Consider the following 21,406-nt stretch of genomic DNA (forward strand, 5'->3'; position numbering starts at 1 on the left):
TTCAGGGAAAACCCATCAAGGGGAACATATCAGGGCTCGAGTAGCTTGCCAGGGACCATAGACTGGCCCTTCTTATACTGTCTATGGACTGGCCGGGACACGTGTGTTTTTATTTTTTATTGAATATATTGATCAAATTTAAGAATTTGAAATGAAAGATGGAGCATACATTTAATAAAATTAAGGGAAAAATGCCCTTTATAAAAGGTACAAAAAATTAGTGTTTTCGAACAGTGATGTAATGAAACATTGACAATTTAATTTTGAAGGGAGTAAAGCCTCAGTTTAGGCTATTAAGGAAATGTAATTTTGCCAATAGAAGAACTTTTATTTTAAATGAATGTTCATTTTAAATCAGCCTGCTTCAGTGTGATATGTTACCATATTATCATGCTTAACACTAAGAATTTGAATAATTGTAATGTGATGATCAGATGCAGATATCTAAGGGCGGTTTGCGGGTGGATTATTTATTTTGAACAGTGGATTCGGGTGACTCAAAGTGCACCAGATGACTGAATTTATCTTTAAAATGTACAAAAATTTCTTCCGGGGGGGCAAGGCCCCGGACACCCCCTAGAGGAACCAAGCTCCACCCACAAAAATAATGTGAGAAACACATTAGGCTATATGATGATCTACAAAAAATACTAATTTCCCGCATAAGGTACTGTGTTGCACGTTGCCATGACGTTCACGCGCGCATGAAACTACGATGGTACCTCAACGTCCACATTAAGTCCTTGAAATTGAGGGTATTGGACCTGGAAAGTCCTTGAAAGGTCCTTGAATTTGAAGTTAACTAAGGTGTGGGAACCCTGTTTATCACTGAAAACAGTATCGTAAGATGTTCACTTTTTAAACAGCATTATGTTAAAAATGGAACACTACGGCAACAGCTTTCATACCTGCACGCTATGGCGTTTTGCTTCGGGAGGAGCTGACGGAACGGCATTTTTTTCAGTTTTCCCCCTCCATTTAACCTAGAACACTGTTCGTAGTCATCCAATTTGAAATGCTGACTACAAACACAAAGGTTTTTGTCAGATTTTCAGTCGCGCCGTTCTCCATATTTACATTTCTTTGCAAATTTTAGCCACTGCCTACAAACGCGCTGGATCCTCTATCCCGCTAAACGTTTACTCTTTGATTTCTTGCACCCGGGAACAATACAAGTCTACAACAATATTAACTAAAAGTTTGCTAAGAAGTATTTCCTACTAAAGCAAGGCAGTATTTTACTCTGTTCAAGCAGACAGCCAGGTGGAAGTGGCCTAGGACGGCAACATTCCCAGGGCATTATACGTTTTCCTACCTATTTGGTAGACATCAGCATAGCTACTTCAGGAAGGGGGAAAAAATGGATGCTGCATTAATTGCGTTAAATATTTTTTATGTGTTAAAGAGAAAATATTAATTGCAGAAACGAACACATTATTTTTGACCGCCCTAATTTGATCATGAACTTGCCAAGTACAGAATAGAAATCTTCACAGGAAACCACACTTCACAGGAAGTCGCATTCAATTAACATTGTCTGCTTCGGTCTCTTCTTGTGGCTTACTGACACAACTTACCCCCCTCCTATAGTTTAACGGTTGACTATTTAAACAAACTCTACGTTTACTGTGAACTTTGGTAGTTAAACAGAATAAAAATATCCCAATCAAGTTTAATTTGCTCACTTTTTATGATGGCAATAATGTCATTTTAAAAGTATATTGCCAGAACACTACTTTTAACTCTCACAAACAAAGATATCTCATGACAAAGAGTATGCCTCATTTAATAAAAACAGTTTTATGATTTCCGTAAGTCTTTCAATACAACTCAATTGTCTTCATCACTTTTAGTGGCAAACATCCTCAAAAGAAACTGCCTTCCTGTAAGCTTCTTAATGAATCGGTGGTTCTATAAGCCAAATGTGACCCAGTGTTAGGCTATTCCCTTTGGTGGAAGAAGGGGAGCAGAAGGTTTGTACTCTTAGATAAGGAGGTTATTAAGGGCTTTGTGAAGAATTAAACTACATTACTAATCTGAGTAATTAAACAACCTTCTGCTTTAGTCCCCGACGGTAAACCAGTCCAACACGGTCACCATTTTTGATATTAGAAGCATTTTGATTTAATTGTAGCACACAGTTCAGTACTGTTATGTCTCAGTGTCAAGGCACAAATAGCTGAAGTTGTTCTCATACTTATTTTAGTTGCTAAGAAGGGACCTGAGAGATGTAAAATGTGGTGGTGTTATACTTTCGTTTCAACAGTCATTGACTTTTAGTAGATCTGGCTGTGTTCTTGACAGGCCACTCATGTGGGTTTTAGACGGTTGTCATACAGGAAGTCTGTTTTCGCTTGATTTGCAATTGATAAACTACATTCTCTTTCAATTAACCTGTATTATGAAACCCGGAATGAATGTTCACTGGTTTAAGCCACATTCCTCGGTTTCTCTTGCACACACTGGTTGGGTGAGGTTATTTAGAGAAATGGAGACGTATTGATAACAAGGTAAGAATTCTTTGTGAAGCTTTTTCTTACGTGGTTATTTAAGACTGGACTTTGAGGTGTAAACAGATCATGTTTTGGTGTGATTCTTGGAGGAACACGTCCTGAGTATGACACGTCAGTCGGCTAGGTCTTCTGCATAGCCTATATTTTTTTCTAGACAAATCTGTTTTTCTCACTGGATAACACAAACTATTGTTTGGTGTTAAAGCTGCCTGTGGTTTTCTACTGGGAGGCAATGGAAGTGGACTATTAGGTAAAATAGAAATTTCTTTAAAAAAAAAAAAAATCACTTGTGGTTTATATGTTTAACAGAAACATCCTCTTAGCCTACATTTTGTGTTTATTTGGAGAGTAAAACTTCCGATTAAGTAAAGTGTAAGTTCGCCAAATTTTAACCTGCTTTGTATTATTGGTAGTTATAATGTCAGTAGTATGTAAATTAACAATGTATACTCTTTCTATGTGTTACCTAAACTGACAAACTTCCGACGCACTGTGGAAGGGCAATCTGTAGTTTTCACGAGAGCCAAACGTGTTTTGTTAGCTCTAGGGCTTTTGTGAAAACTACAGATTGTATTTCCACATTTTATGTATTCCTGCCCAGAGACAGTCTGATCGACAGAGGGTTATTAAAAAAACTGTTATTTTATGAGTAGGTTTATCACAGAAAATTGTATTGCACTTTCTTTGTCTACTCTTTTAATAGCATTTTGGTAAAAATACTATGGCAACTCCCTTCTTACTGGCACGCAATGGCATTTTGCTTTGGGGGTTTGGTTGGGCAGAAGGTGCTCCCCGTTCCTCTTCTTCCTAATTAACTTTAAGGTTTCTTCGTCTCGGTTTGGTATAAAACACTGTGTTTGTAGTCATCCAGTTTGAAATGGCAACTACAAACGTGGAGGTTCTTCAGAATTTTCTCTGCATTCTCTCCATTTTTATGATTCTTTGCAGCCTTTAGCCACTGCCTATAACTGGACCTTCCAGTGAAACCGTCAGACTTCTCTCTGGTGACACATGGTCTTCTCCAATCATTAAGACCATTTAAACTCCGCCCCTACAAGCTCACGCCTCTACTTTTTAGGGCAATGGCCATATCTCAAAATCCAGTGAACAACCGATGCATTTAGCCAAGTCACAATTATTTTATTTTTTTTGATAATCTGTTACACTCGGTTCTCGGTTGTATTTCACAAATTACGGAAGATTATTTTAAAGCGTTACCATTTTATCTGCCAGAAATCAGTCTCACCTTCTCTCGATAATAAGATATTGAACTTCCTTGTAATGTCTCTTTATTGGCATGCAAAGATTTAGAGTGAATGAAAGATGATTAGTCACAGTAGAGTTAGTCATAGTGTTCTCCCATTTACGATTCTTCCTTTAGCCACTGCCTACAACGAACTGGATCCTTCACTGGAAACCAAAAGTAACTCTCTCCCGATAAACGTTTACTCTTTAAATTCGTGTATCCAGGAACAATACAAGTTGACACCATTGGGACTAAAAGCTTGGTAAGGAGTATTTCCTAGTCAAGTAAGGGCGGTATTTGAAGGTGGTATATTTCAAGCCTATCAGTAGGAGCAGACTGAGAGTGGCCTTGCACAGCAACATGCCCGGTGCATTATGGGTGTTGTTTTTCTACCTATTTGGAAAAAGGAAGACAACAGCCTTTTTTCTTTAGTCAGGTAGCAAGATTGCAACTTTTTTTTGTCTTTCTACTGCATTGGCAGCCACGTTTCATTGAAAGCCTATTTTATCAGTGGTGAATTTCCCCTTTAAAGTGCCCCTATTGTGCTTTTTCGGATATTACCTTTAATTCAGTGTGTTATATAGCTGTTTGTGAATGTAAAATGTCTGCAAAGTTTTAAAGATCAAAGTGCACGACAAATAAAGTTATTGTCCCCCAAAAGAAAGAACCGCTTCTGAACTAATTCCAGTCTCACTTGCGTAACAGTTGTTTACCCCGACAATAAAAAAAAAAAATGAACATGAATAGCATTTTAAAGGTATAGCGGAGGATTTTCCAGAATTTTAGAAAAGAACCGCCCTCTCCACTTTTTGAAAAAATGCACATGCGCATCACTCTACCTGCTCCCGAAAGGGAACGCCTATTAAACGTGTGCACAAGAGAGCATGCACGAGCTAATCATAGCTTATACATTAACTTTTACTAGCAGTGATTTTAAACGGATTTCTCCAAATAGCATGCCAAACTTTACCTGTCAAGTAGAAACTTCGCGACTGAGGCATCAGTGGGAAGCCCAACCTGTGTTTTGAGCGCACGCCATCGTGTGAATCGTGTGCACGAGCACGTACGACGGCCTTATGTAAACATATCACCAGAATGATTGACACTTAGGAGGACCAATAGTCTTGATGATCCACCCGGAAAAAGAAAATCCTCCGCTATACCTTTAATGTAGGCCTATTTATGAATAAATTAATACATCTGAACAAATGTGAGAGTCATGACTCATGTAATTGACCCAGATATATAATATATCATGTAAATATGGTGAAACAACGGGCCTAATATCATTATGGATAAAAGCCTCTTTTGAAAAGAGAAGAAAAGTTGTTTGGCTTGCTTTATTTATTTATTTTAAAAAGCATTATTGCATTACCAATTTATTTATTTACTATAGTAATTATATTTATTATATAAATATTATAATTATATTTATTTAAGAAGTTTGACATTATCATTTGTATTGCATTATGTATATATTTATTTATTTATTTATTTTGGCACAAAATGTCTGCCATATCAAAGCCATGTGGTGTGACCAACATGCAGAATGAAAACAGGAAAGGATATTATAGAGAAGACCCCTGCTGGGTTCACTAAAAATATCAGATAATTTGACCTTTTTTATGACAACACAAGGTTAGTTAAGGCTGTAAAATATAATGTAGTATGACTCTCCAAAATTGTAATGATATTTATGAATTAATCAATCATTCATCATGTATAAGAAAACTTTTCACTTTGAAAAATACATTTTAAACTGTTTTTGATGCACATGTATTCATCATTTAAGAAAAATATGCTATTGCTTTTTGCTTGATGGTTACAAGCCTCTGTAACAATGTTAAAGGTTCAGGGAAGAAGGAGGGGGAATTTGTGAAACGTTCAACACAACTTTAATCACAAAAGAAACCAACAGCAAAAAGAAAGTAAAGCGGCAGCCCCTCACTAGACGACTGCCGCACAAACATAAACAAAACACAATGTAAAGGCCAGGCCTGGTCTTCTCTCATCTTGCACTTTCGTCACTCCTCCTTTTATCCTTCCGGACCTCCTTCCGTGAGACTCGAGACCGGGTTGGCGCGCAGGTGACGATCTTTAGCATCTGCGCCACCGTCCTCGCTCCATTCCCGCGGCTCTCAGCCCCGCCCTGCTTGTCACATTACGTTTTAGCCTCATTACATTTAAACTTTTATTAAAAATGGTATAAAGGTTTAGCAAAACCATTTGAAACAAGCATGAATACAAAGGGTACAGCTTGGCACATGTGTTCATGCCCTTCAACTAACCAGTCATTATTTCTTCCAATACCCTCTCTCAGCAGCAGCAGTGACAATGCAGACCTGAGCGGCACACCTCATTGAGTGAGAGAGAGACAGCGTGCTTTGCGAGTAAGATGGGGTTTGGCCAGGACCTGCGCAACTCCCACGAGGGTCTGATGAAGCTGCAGGACTGGGAGCTGAAGCTGCTGGAGACGGTGAAGCGCTTCATGACCTTACGGGTGAAGAGCGACAAGGAATATGCATCGCTCCTGCTCAACATCAGCCAGCAGGTGGACAAGCATGACAACTCTACTCAGATCAACTATGTCAGCAGTGTCTCCAAGGTAACGGCCTTCTGGTCCTCTCCGCTGCATTATGGGTAGCTGATGCTTGTGATTTTTATATGCTCAGTACCTGCAACATTCTCTCTCTGTGTTTTTTGTCTTGTCATCTCAATCTCTTTATCTCTTTGTTTGTTTCTCACATTCGTTCACCCACACACACACACTTTCTAATTCTATCGCTTTGTATCATCATGTGGTTGTTGTTATCAGTCATGGACTCACATGGTGCAGCAGACAGAGCAGTTGAGCAAGATTATGAAGTGTCACGCTGAGGAGCTCAACTCGGGGCCTCTCCACCGCCTCACCATGATGATCAAAGACAAGCAGCAGGTGAAGAAGAGTTACCAAAGCCTCCACCAGCAGATCGAGTCTGAAATGAACAAGGTGAGCCTTTGTATAGATCACCACTGCCGTTTCAGGGAGCATCAGTTTGATGGATCAGTTTTGACTTGGCTTCTGTCCCCCACAGGTAACCAAATGTGATCTTGAGAAGTTGAAATGCACCTACAGGCAGTTAACTAAGGATGCTGTTTTAGCAAGAGACAAATATAAGGAGGCCATTGTAAAAGGTAAGGTGTTTGTTTATTCTCTGTTCTCTCAAATAATAAACCGATTATGTCCAATTCACACCAAAATTACTCTTATGAACCTGTTTTAATGAGTCTGTCAAGTGCATGAACAGTTTAAGTGAGGGCCTGTCCCAATACCCACACTTGCAGTCTTGGCCACTTGAGAGTGCGTACACACGGCAGTAAATGTGTTAGACTGTCCCAAGTGTGATAAATGCCAAAGCTCAGTGCCCTCAAATGGGTCATGACTTGAGAAATCCAATTTTCCTTGATCTTTTGACATGTAAGAGATCTTTGTACCATTAAAACATCCTGCAAGTTTCATATCTTAAAGCATCCTCCTCATTATAAACATTTATAAAACCAAGCTCCAAAAATGTCTCTTTTGGGATGTGGTGGGATCTGATGTAGCACGCAAGATGTGAATACATCAGCAAATGACTGCCTCTTGAGCAAGACGAATCGTTATACATCACACCATAGGCCCCGCCCACTGGCGTACAGACGCTTGACATCTGACAGCTGTCTCTTCAAAAGCAAATAAGAACCCATTGTAATCACTAACGCTGTCTGTTTCTGCCATACTCCACACGCTTGAATCTACTGACAAGAGGACAAATGGAAGAGTAAAAGAACGTTGGCTTTGACACGTCCTGTTTAAACAGCTCGTTTGCGAGAAGGATCCCAGCATCAGGAACAAGTGAATGGTTTACTTTTAATGAAGCTCAAGATTAAGTCTGAGTAATTATATGTTTGTTTGGAGCATTTGACTGCAGATTGCTTTATAATCAAAGCACAGTGTTATGGAGATTTTTCAAAAAAGCTTTTTTTTTTTAATTAAGCTGGCGACCTTATTGGATCTGACAGCAAAGTGCAAGTAAACATATTTCATAATGCTTTGTCTGTAAATGATGGTTTTACATGGATAATGTTTTCAAAAGAGGGCCAGAATGAGGTTTAAAATTTTGCGCACACACACATATAAATATACATTTTATTAACATTGTAAGTGATCCTCAAGGAACCTATTAAAATAATTTAAAAAATCCATGTCATGACCCCTTTAACGCACACTAAATCCATATTGGAGCAGTATTTGAGCATATCCCATCATTCATCACCTGGACCTGGAACTCACGTGGCCCAAAATTGCAAAATATCAAGAAAAACTTTCTAGTGTAAGTTAAAGAAATGTTTATATTTTGCAAAACATTTGCATCTGCTTTTTAGAAGCTCCGCAATTACGAAATTGTATCATCTGTTCCATATGGACTACTGAAAAGACATTTAAAGGTTTATTTCAAAGTACTGAAAATTAAAATGTGTAAATAAAGCTCTGTAAAAAAACATTACTTTCAACTTTACACTTTTATGTTGTAAGTGTGTCTATTACGTCCGCTAGGGGTAAGACGCAATAAATTAAAGAAAAAGGTACGACAGGCTTCCAGCAGGCCGTCAGATCAAAAGAACCGAATGGCGAATTCCAAAGAAGGCGGATACAGTAAATTATGATATAAATTTATAAATCAGTTAGGATTCGTTAGAAGGACCCATGGCCCAAACGAAAATTCTATAACAATAAAGTAGAATTCAATTACAAAAATGAATAGAGAAATAAATCAATAGAGTGGTATTCTCGTCAGAGACACCCAAGGCCAAGAATAACAAACAAAACCCAATCTAACGAAATGAAACAGTAACGTAATTAACCTTACACAAAGAAAAGAAAATGAACTACAATAAAGCTTACCTAACTACACTCATCAAAAACATAGAATAAATAAGTTCCAAACAAAAGAGCAGGTCTCTCCTACATTACCACATTCTAAATAAAACACACAATCAAAAGAAACACGAAAAGAGTATTTTGATCTGGCGGCTGGCAGGAAGTCTGAGCCATTGCGACCGAACCGAAGCCGCAACAGTTCCCTCTGTCAAGCGGAAGAGGAGTTTTTAAAAGGACCGCCAGCTGATCATCCATTTACCGCTGGCAGGCGGCAGCACTGTTAGCAAATCAGCGATGATCTGAAACTCAAAGAAAACATCAAAAATGATACAGAGATATTATAAAGACACAAGGAAAAATACACATAACGTAACAGTGTCCCATCGGCCAGTCAAAAGGTCTACACATGCTTGTGGATTTCATAGCCATTTGAATACAATATACAATATACTCGCTCACTCAGTTATTCTCCAATAACTCCCTTACTGAATCTTGAGTAATTTATCAGGTTTGTCTGATGAACGGAGAACTATTACTGTGATGTGCAATGTAGGTTTGTCTGTCTAATTTTAGACTTTCTTCTGTACAATATGTAATGATTACCCAATATATATCTGGTACTTCTGCTGAAATGGTCATTTTTAAACTTTATTTACGGAAACTATGACTGGCAATATATGAAAATAGTAATTAAAAAAATATATATATTTTGAATAATTAAATTCTATAATTACTGAAGATTCAATATCTGAATGTTATTCAGGGTTTACATTTTTACAACAATTAATTTACTTGACTGTAGTAGTCATTTGTGATGACTTTATGTCTGCCCAACATAATTTTAGAGCTTGAGAACAAAGATTGACCTTGCAGTGGTTAAAGTGGTTTGACATAACTAGAAAAAAATGCATTTAAAAAAACAAAGAATGTTGGATAGGAGAACAATGTGAAGAGTTAAAAAAAAAAGGATCTTAGTATAAACAATAAACAAACAGTAAATACCAGTATCGGTTGACCACTACTTACAACTGCTCATATAACAAATCTGCAATTTTCAAAGGCTTACACAACACAACATTAGCCTTCAGAGGAGTTCTCCTTTGACTTTCATCTCACCGCCACAATTGCTTTCATCTACCCTGCAGGCAAAGAGACAGAGAAAGCCCGTGAACGCTATGACAAAGCCACCATGAAGCTGCATAACCTGCACAACCAGTATGTGCTGGCAGTGAAAAGCGCGCAGCTACATCAGGAGCACCACCATGAGACTGCACTGCCTCTGCTGCTGGACTCCCTGCAGAAGATGCAGGAGGAGATGATCAATGCACTGTGAGTGGACCAGATTACACTTCTGGTTTATTTCCTCTTCTAGGGATTCCTGTAGCTCAAACAGTAGAGCATGGTGCTAGGAATAACAAGGACCAGGTCATGGGTTAAATTCCCAGAGAATGAACAAACCAGTGGCGTAACTTTGTTTTAAAAAGTGGGTGGGACGTGTGTGTGTGTGTGTGTGTGTGTGTGTGGGTTGCTAATACAAAGCTAAATCATAAATCAAATGTATGTACAGTAACATTACGATGTCCAGCAATCGATTTAAATAGTACATTGGGTTTAATTTGTTGTTTAATGAGATCTAATATGTTGTTAGTGCCGAGAATTTTCACGTGAACAAATACATAGGTCCGACTGTTTTACTGATGTATTTTAAATAGTCCAGTGGCAGAACTTTTGCCAAGCGTGTCAGAGGTTCTGGGTTCTAATCCGCACCCATATTGTTTTTTTGTTTTGTTTTTCTCATCAAAACCGATTATGTTTATCAGTGGTTGTATATCAGGCAGGGACACGTTTGTGTGCTTTTTATTTTGTGATTTCACCGGAACGAATAGAGAGTCTCCGCAACGGATTGAAGCGCGCGTCCGAGTGAAGGCTGTGCGCGAGCCACAAGAGAACACAGTATCCGCAACAAACTGAATTATTAATCCAGGACTGAATGTAGGCTAATTGTTAAATAACAATTTAACAGTGATAATGTAGCTATCATTAGCCTAAAGTTTAGCTAAAACTTCAGCCGGTAGGGTTGGGAAATAGCCAATTGCCAAATAAATTTGAATTTTTGGGCTAAATGGCGATGTATGGTATAATCTGAGTATTTAATTATTATTTTTCTATTTGAATAAAAATTTTTTTTTTTTTTTTTTTTTTTTTTTAATATCCTGATCAGTATTGTCCTACAAACAATGTTCATATTGAAGGTTATAAAAACAAGCATAGTGAACCCTTGCTGTCTGCAGTCTATCCAAAAAAGGGGTCAAATCACATTACATTCTAACATTGCAACATTACAATCTAAAACAAAATAATGCTTTTTAAAGAAGTAAATTTACTAAACTTAAAAAAAAAAAACAAAAAAAAAAAACAAAGCTAATATCATAAAAATACACATGTAGGTTTGAAATTCTCTAGCACATTTATGTTCACCAACAACAACAAATATTCAACAACAAATATTTTAGCTAAATATATTTATAATTTAGTGCTAATGTATATTTTAGTCAGAATAATTGCGCTCCTATTCTATTGCGCTCCGTCTGTTCGGCGCGCATGCACGCGGGGGCGCTCGTTCACGGACGTTTAGCTCATGACAGCAAGCTGGAAATATAGACTTTCGAACATTTACAGATGGAGAATATGTCCGTGAAATGTAAGTTATGCACTGAGGAAATTATTGGATGTCACTTCAGCTTATGGCTAAATATTATTAGAGGTATATTTGTTTCAACCAATCGCTGCACAAGTGAAGTTTACGTGTGATGACGAAAGCACGTTAGTGCGAGCCCTCCCGGAAGCGATATTTTTTTCCCCAGGATGGTAGGGGAAGACTCATGAATATTCATTAGGGAAGTCATCCCTGATTGGTCTGATGACCTACCCCTAACCCCACCCCTAAACCTACCCGCCACTGGGGGTCTGATGACCTACTCCTAACCCCGCCCTAAACCTACCCATCACTGGGGTTAAGACCAATCAGGGATGACTACCCTAATGAATATTCATGAGTCTTCCCCTACCATCCTGGGAAAAAAAATATCGCCTCCCGGAACCCATAGAGAATGCATTGCAGTGCCTGCAGTTCGAAAAAAAAAAATCTTTGAATGTAAGTCTATGGGAACACTCTGGGCGATTTTCGGCCATAGTGAAATCGCCCAAAAAGAGGCGGTACTCCACAGAACGTGACTTGGCGCTGATTGGACTATATCCAGAGGCAGAACAACAGTGAGTGACTGCTAGCGTAACTCTGTGGTTGAATGAGATTGTGATTGAAAAAGTCCCTTTCACACTTTGGTGGTGCGTCGCCCAATCGCCCTAATGAAGAAACCGCCGCTGTCCGCGCCACTGATCGCAGCGGCAACGAGCACTTTGATCACTTCATTTCAAAAACAACACATTTCAGCGCTAGATCGCCTCTTATTTAACAAACAAATGAAATGAAAGCTCTGCTAGTTAACTGGAGATGTTTTATTTATTTGTATGTACATCCGTGCCGCGAGATGTTTCAAAAGTGGTGGGGACAATATCGACCCTGGCAAAAAGTGGTGGGAACATGTCCCACCCGCAAATTACGCCTATGGTGTACCAACTGAATAAATGATTAAAAGGCATTTAAAGACAATTTTAAGCAAAATGGTTGAAAACCTATAAATTGAATCACTTTCAATGTGACATAATTAGGGCCCGAGCACCAATGGTGCAAGGACCCTCTTGTAATTGCTCTGTTTATTACTTATTACGTTTGACCAATAAATGGTGCCGACACCAATTTGATCTTCCTCAGACGCAGTTTGGCTTCATGCCATCAAATTTGTTGGTGGTGGTAAACGAAAACGGTTTTGCCTATTGATATGAAATCCATAACTTTTTGCCAGCATAGTTGAATTTGTTGAAAATTGGATCAGCAGTCTAGGAACAATTAGAAAAAGTAGATAAAAAAAACAAAAACATAATGTTTTTGGAATTGGTATTGATTTTTTTTTGTATGATCCAAGGGATCTATCAAGACCAGTCTCCTGACAATAGGCTAAACTAATCAAAAGCTATTAGTGTTTTTTTAATTTCATAATAAATTTCATTATAATTTTTGACCACAAGATGACACTGCCCTGAAACTTTTTGAGTACCTCCAAGGCATTGTGTCGAAGACAAATAGCGAGTTTTGAAACAATATGCCAATGAGTTTGTAAAATATTACATTTCATAACAAAATATTAAAAAGCCGACATGGGAAAATTGGGTATCTTTCACCTTGGTATGCCGCTCCGAATCTAAAGGGACCAGTCTTGTGATTTTTGGCCACATTGTTCAAAAGTTGTAAGCAAAAATAGCAATTTTTCATATCTCCTAACTAGTTGTTAGTGGCACTGTGCCAAAATGTGCGGGTATCCTCAGGTCATGGTTGTTATAACACACACCAAGGCTGATTCCGAAATTGCCCCTGTGAGTGCACTCAATAACATCCACTATGGTTTCAGACACCACAACACCATTTGTTGTGGTGTCTGAAACCATAGTGGACATTTTTGAGTTGAGGGTTTAAGGGGATGATTTCGGATTCAGCTCAAGTTTGGTCTGACTACAGTTAAGCGTTTCAGAGATATAGCCTCACATCCACTTTTGCGTAATCTTTGTAGAATCTATTTGCAAGTTATTCTGAGAACTTTGTTTTTTCCCATGTGTTTTTGTTGGCATGGTCTGAAGATCTGGTAGATTTTTGTGAAAATCTGAGGAACGGTCTAGGAGGAGTTAGAAAAAGTAAGTTTTTAGGAGAATTCAAAATGGCGGGGACATTTTTCATTTTGTTCATCTTGAGTCAAGAAATAAGAGGGACATTTTTTTTTTTTTTCTATCGCTGTGGTTAATGTTTAAACTGTCCTCTATCTGTGTGCCAAATTTCACAACTTTTACCATGATTCTATGGGCTGCCATAGAGGGACAGAAGAACACTACTAACGATCACAATAAGTGCCTTCACACCTTCGGTGCTTGGCCCCTAATAATGCTTCTTAAAATTGAAGCCTATAAATACCAGAGGATTCAAAAGTAAAACGCCAAAGCACATTATATTGTCACTGAACTGTGGGTTTGTCTAAATGGTCCTTTTGAGGTGGAACTACTTTTCTAGGTGAAGGAAGAAACTTACATTTTAGTAATTTCCATCTAGAATTGAAAAAAAATTGTGTCTAGTTAAGGTTTGTGAAACAGTGTAATTACTTAACAGTTGTTCATATGGCAGTGTGTATTTGAAGATACACAGTTAAAAAACTATATAATTTACAACACAATTAAAAAGTTTGGAGTCGGTAAGACTTTTTAATAGGGGTGTCACTGGCTAGATATATTTAAATTAATGACATTTGGCATTATCAGGACCCACAAATATTCCCCCATTGCATTATTATACATTATTCAACATTATATATATAGTAGTTTAATGTAGTTCTGACACTAAAACTCTGTAAACGTGAATTTTTGTCTCACACAGAAATTTTCATTTTGGATGAATTATACACAATACATGATGTCATTATCCATGATACATATTGATGCTTTTTTGTATTGTGATATATTGTGACATGAAGATATTGTTACACCCCTATTTTTTTTTTATCTTTTTGAAAGTCTTTGTTTATTTGATCAGAATACAGTAAAAACGGTAATATTGTTTTCTATTTTATTAGATTTTAAAATGTAATTTATTCCTGTGACGACAAAGCTGAATTACTACTTAATAGCCTACTCCAGTCTTCAGAGTCACATGATCCTTCATAAATCATTCTAATATGCTGATTTAGAGCTCAAGAAAGATTTCTTATTATTATCAATGTTAAAAAACGTTCTGATGCTTTATTTGTGGAAACTGATGCGCTTTTTTCAGGATTCTTTGATGAATTGAAAGATTAAAAGAACAGCATTTTTTTTTATGGAGATTATTGGTAACATAAATGATTTGCTGTGTTTAATCAGTTTAATGTGTTTTTGGTTCATATGTAGAAATGACATTTTCACCATTGAAGTGAGAATATCGCTTCCCGTTTAACTGTGGAGGGCAGTGCAGTCCTCCCACTGTACTGTGCCTGGTTGTTGTGAATGCTTGGACTGCCACGTGTATTTAAATCTTTTGTTATAGACCTTGCGCAACCAGTTCAGCTCCACCAGAACCATTACTGCATGCTGTAGCCTCAATCCAATATCTCATAGCTGTCAGAGGATTAGCAGAGAACAGAAGTCTCTTTGGGTTTTTTCCTTCCCTAAGCTGTTTTTTAATCACAGAGTTTGCAGTAATCTGATGTGGAAGTTAATCCACATGAAGGAAACAATTGCAAGAGCCTTCTGGGATTGATTTAGAAAGCACCACTGATTTATACATGACCATTCAGTGTGGGTCAAACAAGCCAGGGAAAAAGTTTTATGTTCAGAACCACTGACTAGTGTTACTGTTAGTTCATTTTAAAAATTATAAATAGTAGATTTTAGTTTACCTAATCAGAAATGTAATGGATTTGTTCAAATCTCTAACCTTAAAGGGATTAGAGATCATTTCATCATTTACTTGCCCTCAAGTTGTTTCAAACCTGTATGAATTTCTTTCTTCTGCTGAACACAACAGAAGATATTTTGAAGAATACGGGTAACCGAACAGTTGATGGGCCCCAATGACTTCCATAGAATGGAAATGAATACAGTGGAAGTCAATGGGGTCCATCAAGTTTGGTTACCGACATTTTTCAAAATATCTTATTTTGTGTTCAGCAGAAGAAAGAAATTTCGTTCAGGTATGAATTTAAGTATGGCTTTAATATGCTCAACATCTTAATGAAATGGCACATTCATAAATGTTCAAACTATGATTTTCATTTTTACTGTTAATTTTTTTTATATTCTAGTAAGGGGATTCTGGAGGAGTACAGTGAAATCACCAGCCTGTTAACAGATGAAATAGTGAAGGTCCACAAAGAAATACACACTTCCATCGACCAAATCGATCCACTGTCAGAGTATGACAACTTCATCGAAGTTTATAAGTAAGGCACTTGCAGGGAAAAAAATCAAATAATTTGTTAACACTTTACAATAAGGTTCCATTTGTTAACATTAGTTAGTACATTAGTTACATTAATATATATATTTTTATTAATACATTAATCAAACTACATTAACAAATACTGTAACCAATATATTACTCGTTGTTAGTTTGTTTGTTTATGAACTATGAGAAAAATTATTGTCAAGAGCTATCAATAATTTTATTAAAACTGCTAAAAACAACTAAACATTTAATATGTACTTTACATTTTTTAATTAGTAATAATGTAAATAATAGACTATATTTTCTAATTTTTTGTTTGTTTGTCAAAAATGTGTCCAATAACTCTGACATCACCTCAATTTCTATTTCAACAGATCACCAGAAGACAAAGAACCAAATGTAGAATTTGATGCAACGCTGTTAGACGAAACAGAGAATCTTCAAGCAAATGAGATTCTGTGGAATAATTTGACGGCAGACAGTTTACAAGCCATGTGAGTTGCAAATTTGTCTGTCACATTAGATAGATCACATATTAATAAAAATTTGCATAATTGCTTGGTAGCGTTAGTTGAACATTGATGAGTTTTAGCTATTTCCACAGTCTCTATGTTCTGTAACAACAGCTATTTTCTATGCTACCAGTCATGAGTGGTAGACATGATACGCCAGTTAAAATGGTAAAGGTGTGTGTTTGACTGATCTCAGGCTGAAGTCAACCTCAGAGGAGCTGCTCGTGACCCAGCAAAGTCTGCGCAGCAAAGAGGAACTCATGCTGGACCTGGAGAACAAAATAGAGGAATCTACCAAAACCTATGAGAAGAAATCTGAGTAAGAAAAATTAAGTACTTAACTACCACAAAAATGATATGAGCTCGGGATGTCGTCTCTTAGACCTGTGGTTCTCAACCAGGCAGACTTCCAAGGAGGCCACAAGATAATTATATTTAAAAAGCAATGCTAAAAAATCAAGATAGAAATTCAGAATCTGAAATCATATTTTTCGTCGTCAATGTCGGTGTTAGTTTACACTAGTTGTGACTTTTTAATTCAGGAGTTATACAGTATGAAGCAGCAGTTTTTCACTGAACCCATTATTTGAATGAATGTCCATTCATGGTCATTCTCTTCATGTCAGCCATAACAATGGATGCAGTAGTGAAGTGTGGAGAACTCAAGTGTTTCCATAGAGATTCATTAGGCTGAGCAGAGCGCTCTGTGTTGACCTCAGCACCTCTGTGAAGATGAAAGGGCTCGGACTAATGGAGCTCAGTGAACTGGATGGATGAGGATTTGTCCAGCTTCAGCACATTCTTTAAGGTCTGCTGGGTAATCCAGTACAAAAGATGCTGATATAATCACCTCTGCTGAAATGAGAAGCACTGCTGCTCAGCTCTACACCTGAACTACTTCAGCATTGAGTTCAGCTGGCTGAATTGTCTGCAATCATTTATATTTATATTTAATCATAACATATGTTAACGTAAAATCTTACGTACAATTTAATTGTGTCATTGTTCATGACAATCAAGTGTGTAGTCTGCATGTGAAACGGGACTTGTCAAATTGAATAAATGGCTTAACGGTTAAAAAAATGAACTTCGCTAATTAGTTGCATTCATTTATTAACCCTGTATAGCCTGATATGAAATACAGTTTATTGAACCTCTGGACAAAATCGAAAAAAAAATCGAAAATCTAAAACGGTTGCATTAAAAAAAAAAAAAAATTTAGTGTCATATTTGATACGTCAGGCTTTTATGGCTCATATAGTAAAAATATGGACCTCGCACTTGAAGAGGAAAAAAACACCTTAATTTTATTGAGAGGCCCAAACTAAACAAAAATATGCAATTTGGTGCAGTTTTTGCTGAAATTCTGATCATTTGAAAAGTAATCAAAGAGAATGCAATGCAATCCAATGATGATTGAGTACAAATACATGTACTTTAAAAGCTTGATGTATCATATTTGATACTCATATTTATGAGTTTTCCTAAAACAAAATGGATAATCAAGTTTCTTCGGTCCATTATGTATTGTTCATCTTGAAATATAACTAACAATATAAAAAGTATTCCTATGTTTATTTTATAAAATAAATAAAAATAGGGAAACATTTTACAAAAAAAGACACGAGCCATTTTTAGAATTATACTAAAAGGCCTTTTACTTCCTAAAAACTATGAAAATATCAGTCAGATGACAGAAGGCATGTAGAAGATTGTATGCAACAGGTTATTCAGCAAAGTTTTGATTGTTAATAATTTAGAGGCCTTTTAAATTTGCATATGAAAAATGATACAGTAAGCTTTATAGGATTAAACATGTCTTTGCTATGTTTTGTAGTTTTTCAGTGGTTGCAATTTGGTAACATTTTGGAGGTTTTGTAGTCAAATTGATTACAGAAATGAACTTGACAGTGCGTTTGCCTCTGACATAACATCCAGAAAAAATCCTTAAAAAGAGATTAAAAAGATGCATTCATTGTGGATTGAACACTGTGATCTCTCTCTCTCTCTCTCTTTTCAGTGTGGTGTTGTTACTCTGTCAGAAGCAGTCTCTGGAGGAGTTGAGACAGACGGTCCAGCTGCTGCGCTGCTCGGAGGCCAAACTCACGGCACAGAGAGAACTACTGGAGCAGAAGATGCAGGAGAACGAGGGCAAAGAACCACCGCCTGTCGTCAATTACGAAGAGGACGCCCGCTCCGTCAACTCAATGGTAAGGCATCGCTTGGAGCTGCGTCCCAATTCGCACACTATCTCCTTATTAAAGAGTACAGAGATTAGAATTTGTGCCTCTCAAATTAGAGCACATTAAAAATGGTATGCAAGAGGTGCCCAGATGATGTACTATTTCTGGTGGATTTTTGACGTGTGTCCAAACTCATGCTCATTTGAGCTCTTATGAGCCACATCCCCCCAATGGAAGACGAGTTTTTTGTGACGGTAAATTCATTTCAGTTGGAGAATGGTCGAGGTTAAAGCTGCTTGCACAGCGGCTTTGCAATGTATAAACCTAAAAGTTGAAGGGGTCATTACTAGTTATAAATAATGACTTCCTGGGTCTGGAGGTAACCTTTTTGCTTCAGACTTTCATGAAGTTCTCAGGACAAAATTGGCCATGGCAAAAATTGTCGGGGAAAAGCCCCAGTGGTAAATGACAACTGTACTTGAGTAACAACTGTTTTTTCACAACTGTTTTTTTTCCTGGTCCCCTGCTTCAGAGAGTAGTTAATGATATGCTAAAGCCCGCTGGCACGTTGGTTACAAAGAAAAAATAGCGATTTCAAACCGCGTTTTCGATACTGTCTTTGTTTCACTGGACTTTTTAGGAGAAAATACTCAGCTATGGTGTTGAGTTATGAATTTGTACATGGTTTGTCTGAAAGCACATTAAAAACACCACATAGACATATAAACAACATTAAAAACTAGATTTTCATCACACTTTAATTCGCCCTTCCACAAATTAAGGCCTTAAAAAGGTCTTGAATCAGAGCAGAAAGTCTTTAATTCCTAAAGTCATAGCAATAAATGTTGCATGCACAGCAAAAAATGTATCCTCATCTGAATTTTTGTCTTTCTTGTTTTCCAATTCAAATATCTAAACGTTCCAATACAACTATCTACATTTACCAGAGATCCAAAATGAAGATATGAAGTCTGGTTTTCTGAGAAATTGAACAAAATTAAGTGAGTTGACACTTGAAACAAAAACAAATATCTGTCAATGAGGAAAGAAAACTTGTTTTCCCTTTGAATTAAGAGGATTTTTCTGACCCCATTGGCAGGTATTTGTCCTGGTTTTAATCAGAAACTCACTTCATTTTGATCAGTTTCATATATGGCCTCGTTTACACTGCAGGTCTTGATGCCCAATTCTGATTTGTTGCCTAAATCCGATTTTTTTGACTGTCTGTTTACACGTTCTTTAAATTGTGACCCATATCCGATTCATATGTTTACACTTGCCATGGCTAGTAGCCTACTATCTGAAACATATCGCGCATGCTTAAAGGGTTAAATTCTCTTGCACAAATGGACGAACACAAAATATGTTTCATGCTCTGCGATATGCAAAGTTGCCAAACACCACTTTTGAATAAGAAACAATGTCTATAAAACTCGTTATCCACGAATCACAAGCGTATCGGTGAGAACACTCGTTAAAACAACATACACACACCCGAACTTGACTGCACATCACATATTTGAGATTACTGATACTGCTTTCATTCGTAATGCAACGGACCGATCTACGGCACATAAATTAAGGGCTGTTCACTGTTATACAATAAAGAGCCTGCACAGCGACAAGAAATAGAAATTAACACAAAAAAACTGTCTAGAGCCTTTACTTACACAACACTGACAGTGGAGTTGCGCTCAGGAGTAGAGCAGCTATGGACAATTTTCTTTTTCTTTTTTGAGCGGCTGCGGACAAATTCTTTCTATGCACACACAATATTACATCACAATCTGCGCGCATGTTTTAAAAATATAATTGAACATGTAAATAGTCCTAGCACTTTTGAAATTTAAATAGCCCACTTAAAGTGTTTATTACAAATAAATTATTAATTGCTTAAAATGAATAAATGTAAATGAACAAAAATTTTCGTTAAATTTACAATCATGTGAAAACACTTCCCGTGCCCCTCTCCACATTCCTCTCCTACAATGACACAACGTTTCGTCGGGCCATCCGTCCCTTTGTAGATGTGCGTCGGGGTTTCTCTCGTCATTAAACCGCGGAGATGTTGCCTAATGCCTCAGAAAATCCGATCTGCCTGTTTACATGACAGTCGCATTGGCACATATCCGATTTATTTCCACATATGAATGAGGCCTGAAACCGATCTGGAAATATCCGAATGCATGCGTTTTTTTCCTGTTTACACTGTCATAGAACACATCCGATCTGTGTCACATGTGAGCAAAAAATCGGAATTGGGTCACATTTCACTGGCAGTGTAAACGGGGCCATAGAAAACAAGACTTTTTATAATGCTGGAGGGACTGCAGTAATAATATTTGTTAACAAAAGAACCAAAAACACAAAGAGCAGAACATCTAGTAGTACTAGCGATGGGTCATTCATGAACAGGATCGTTCATTGTATCTGTCACGTGACAAATGAACGAAAGACTAGGAAAGGTAAAGTAATTGTTTGTTTCCTGTAAATTATTTTTGATTGCATTATAATGATTTCTTAATTCAGAATATGATCAAGATTGCGTAAATGGATGTGTTTGGGGAATTTGGCTGTTAAAAGCCAATTTAAAGCCACGTAAATGAACGAAATTACTCAATTTGATGAACGAGATCGAACAAGAGAGTCAGTAAAATGATCCGAACTTCCCATCACTATCTAGTACCAGAAAAACAAGAATAAAGGACACAGACAAAACAGCCATGTACGACAAGACTTGACATGGGAACATACTGGAGTTTAAATACACCAGATAAAAAGGAGCTAACAAGAGACAGATGGAGGTGATTAATCGTCATGGAAACAAACAAGGATAACTATGGGAACTAACAAGGTAGCAAGGAACCAATCACAGGTGTAAAACGCGGAAACAAGGGGAGGAGAAAATACACTTCAAAATAAAAGTCCTACAACACAAAAGCAGGGAAACAAGACCGGAATGTAACACTTC

General features: G+C 37.3%; 1 protein-coding gene across 4 annotated transcripts in view; it reads left to right on the plus strand.

Annotated features, from left to right (window-relative positions):
• The window catches only part of fer (fer (fps/fes related) tyrosine kinase), a 44,855-nt gene that overhangs the window by 3,552 nt on the left and 19,897 nt on the right, over positions 1-21,406 (plus strand). For 2 of the 4 annotated variants that reach the window (XM_084413760.1, XM_084413763.1), the window contains 8 exons: positions 6,080-6,364; positions 6,575-6,748; positions 6,834-6,933; positions 9,805-9,988; positions 15,598-15,735; positions 16,115-16,234; positions 16,449-16,571; positions 18,273-18,462. In XM_084413760.1, the coding sequence (XP_084269886.1) occupies positions 6,155-6,364; positions 6,575-6,748; positions 6,834-6,933; positions 9,805-9,988; positions 15,598-15,735; positions 16,115-16,234; positions 16,449-16,571; positions 18,273-18,462 (1,239 nt within the window). In that variant the 5' untranslated portion in view covers positions 6,080-6,154. Of the gene's footprint in view, positions 1-2,455; positions 2,511-6,079; positions 6,365-6,574; positions 6,749-6,833; positions 6,934-9,804; positions 9,989-15,597; positions 15,736-16,114; positions 16,235-16,448; positions 16,572-18,272; positions 18,463-21,406 lie in introns of those variants that run through there. The other 2 variants (XM_084413761.1, XM_084413762.1) reach the window with 2 other exon arrangements.

Source organism: Rutilus rutilus (genome assembly GCF_951802725.1).
Source record: "Rutilus rutilus genome assembly, chromosome: 7".
In the NCBI taxonomy this organism is placed as follows: Eukaryota; Metazoa; Chordata; class Actinopteri; order Cypriniformes; family Leuciscidae; genus Rutilus; species Rutilus rutilus.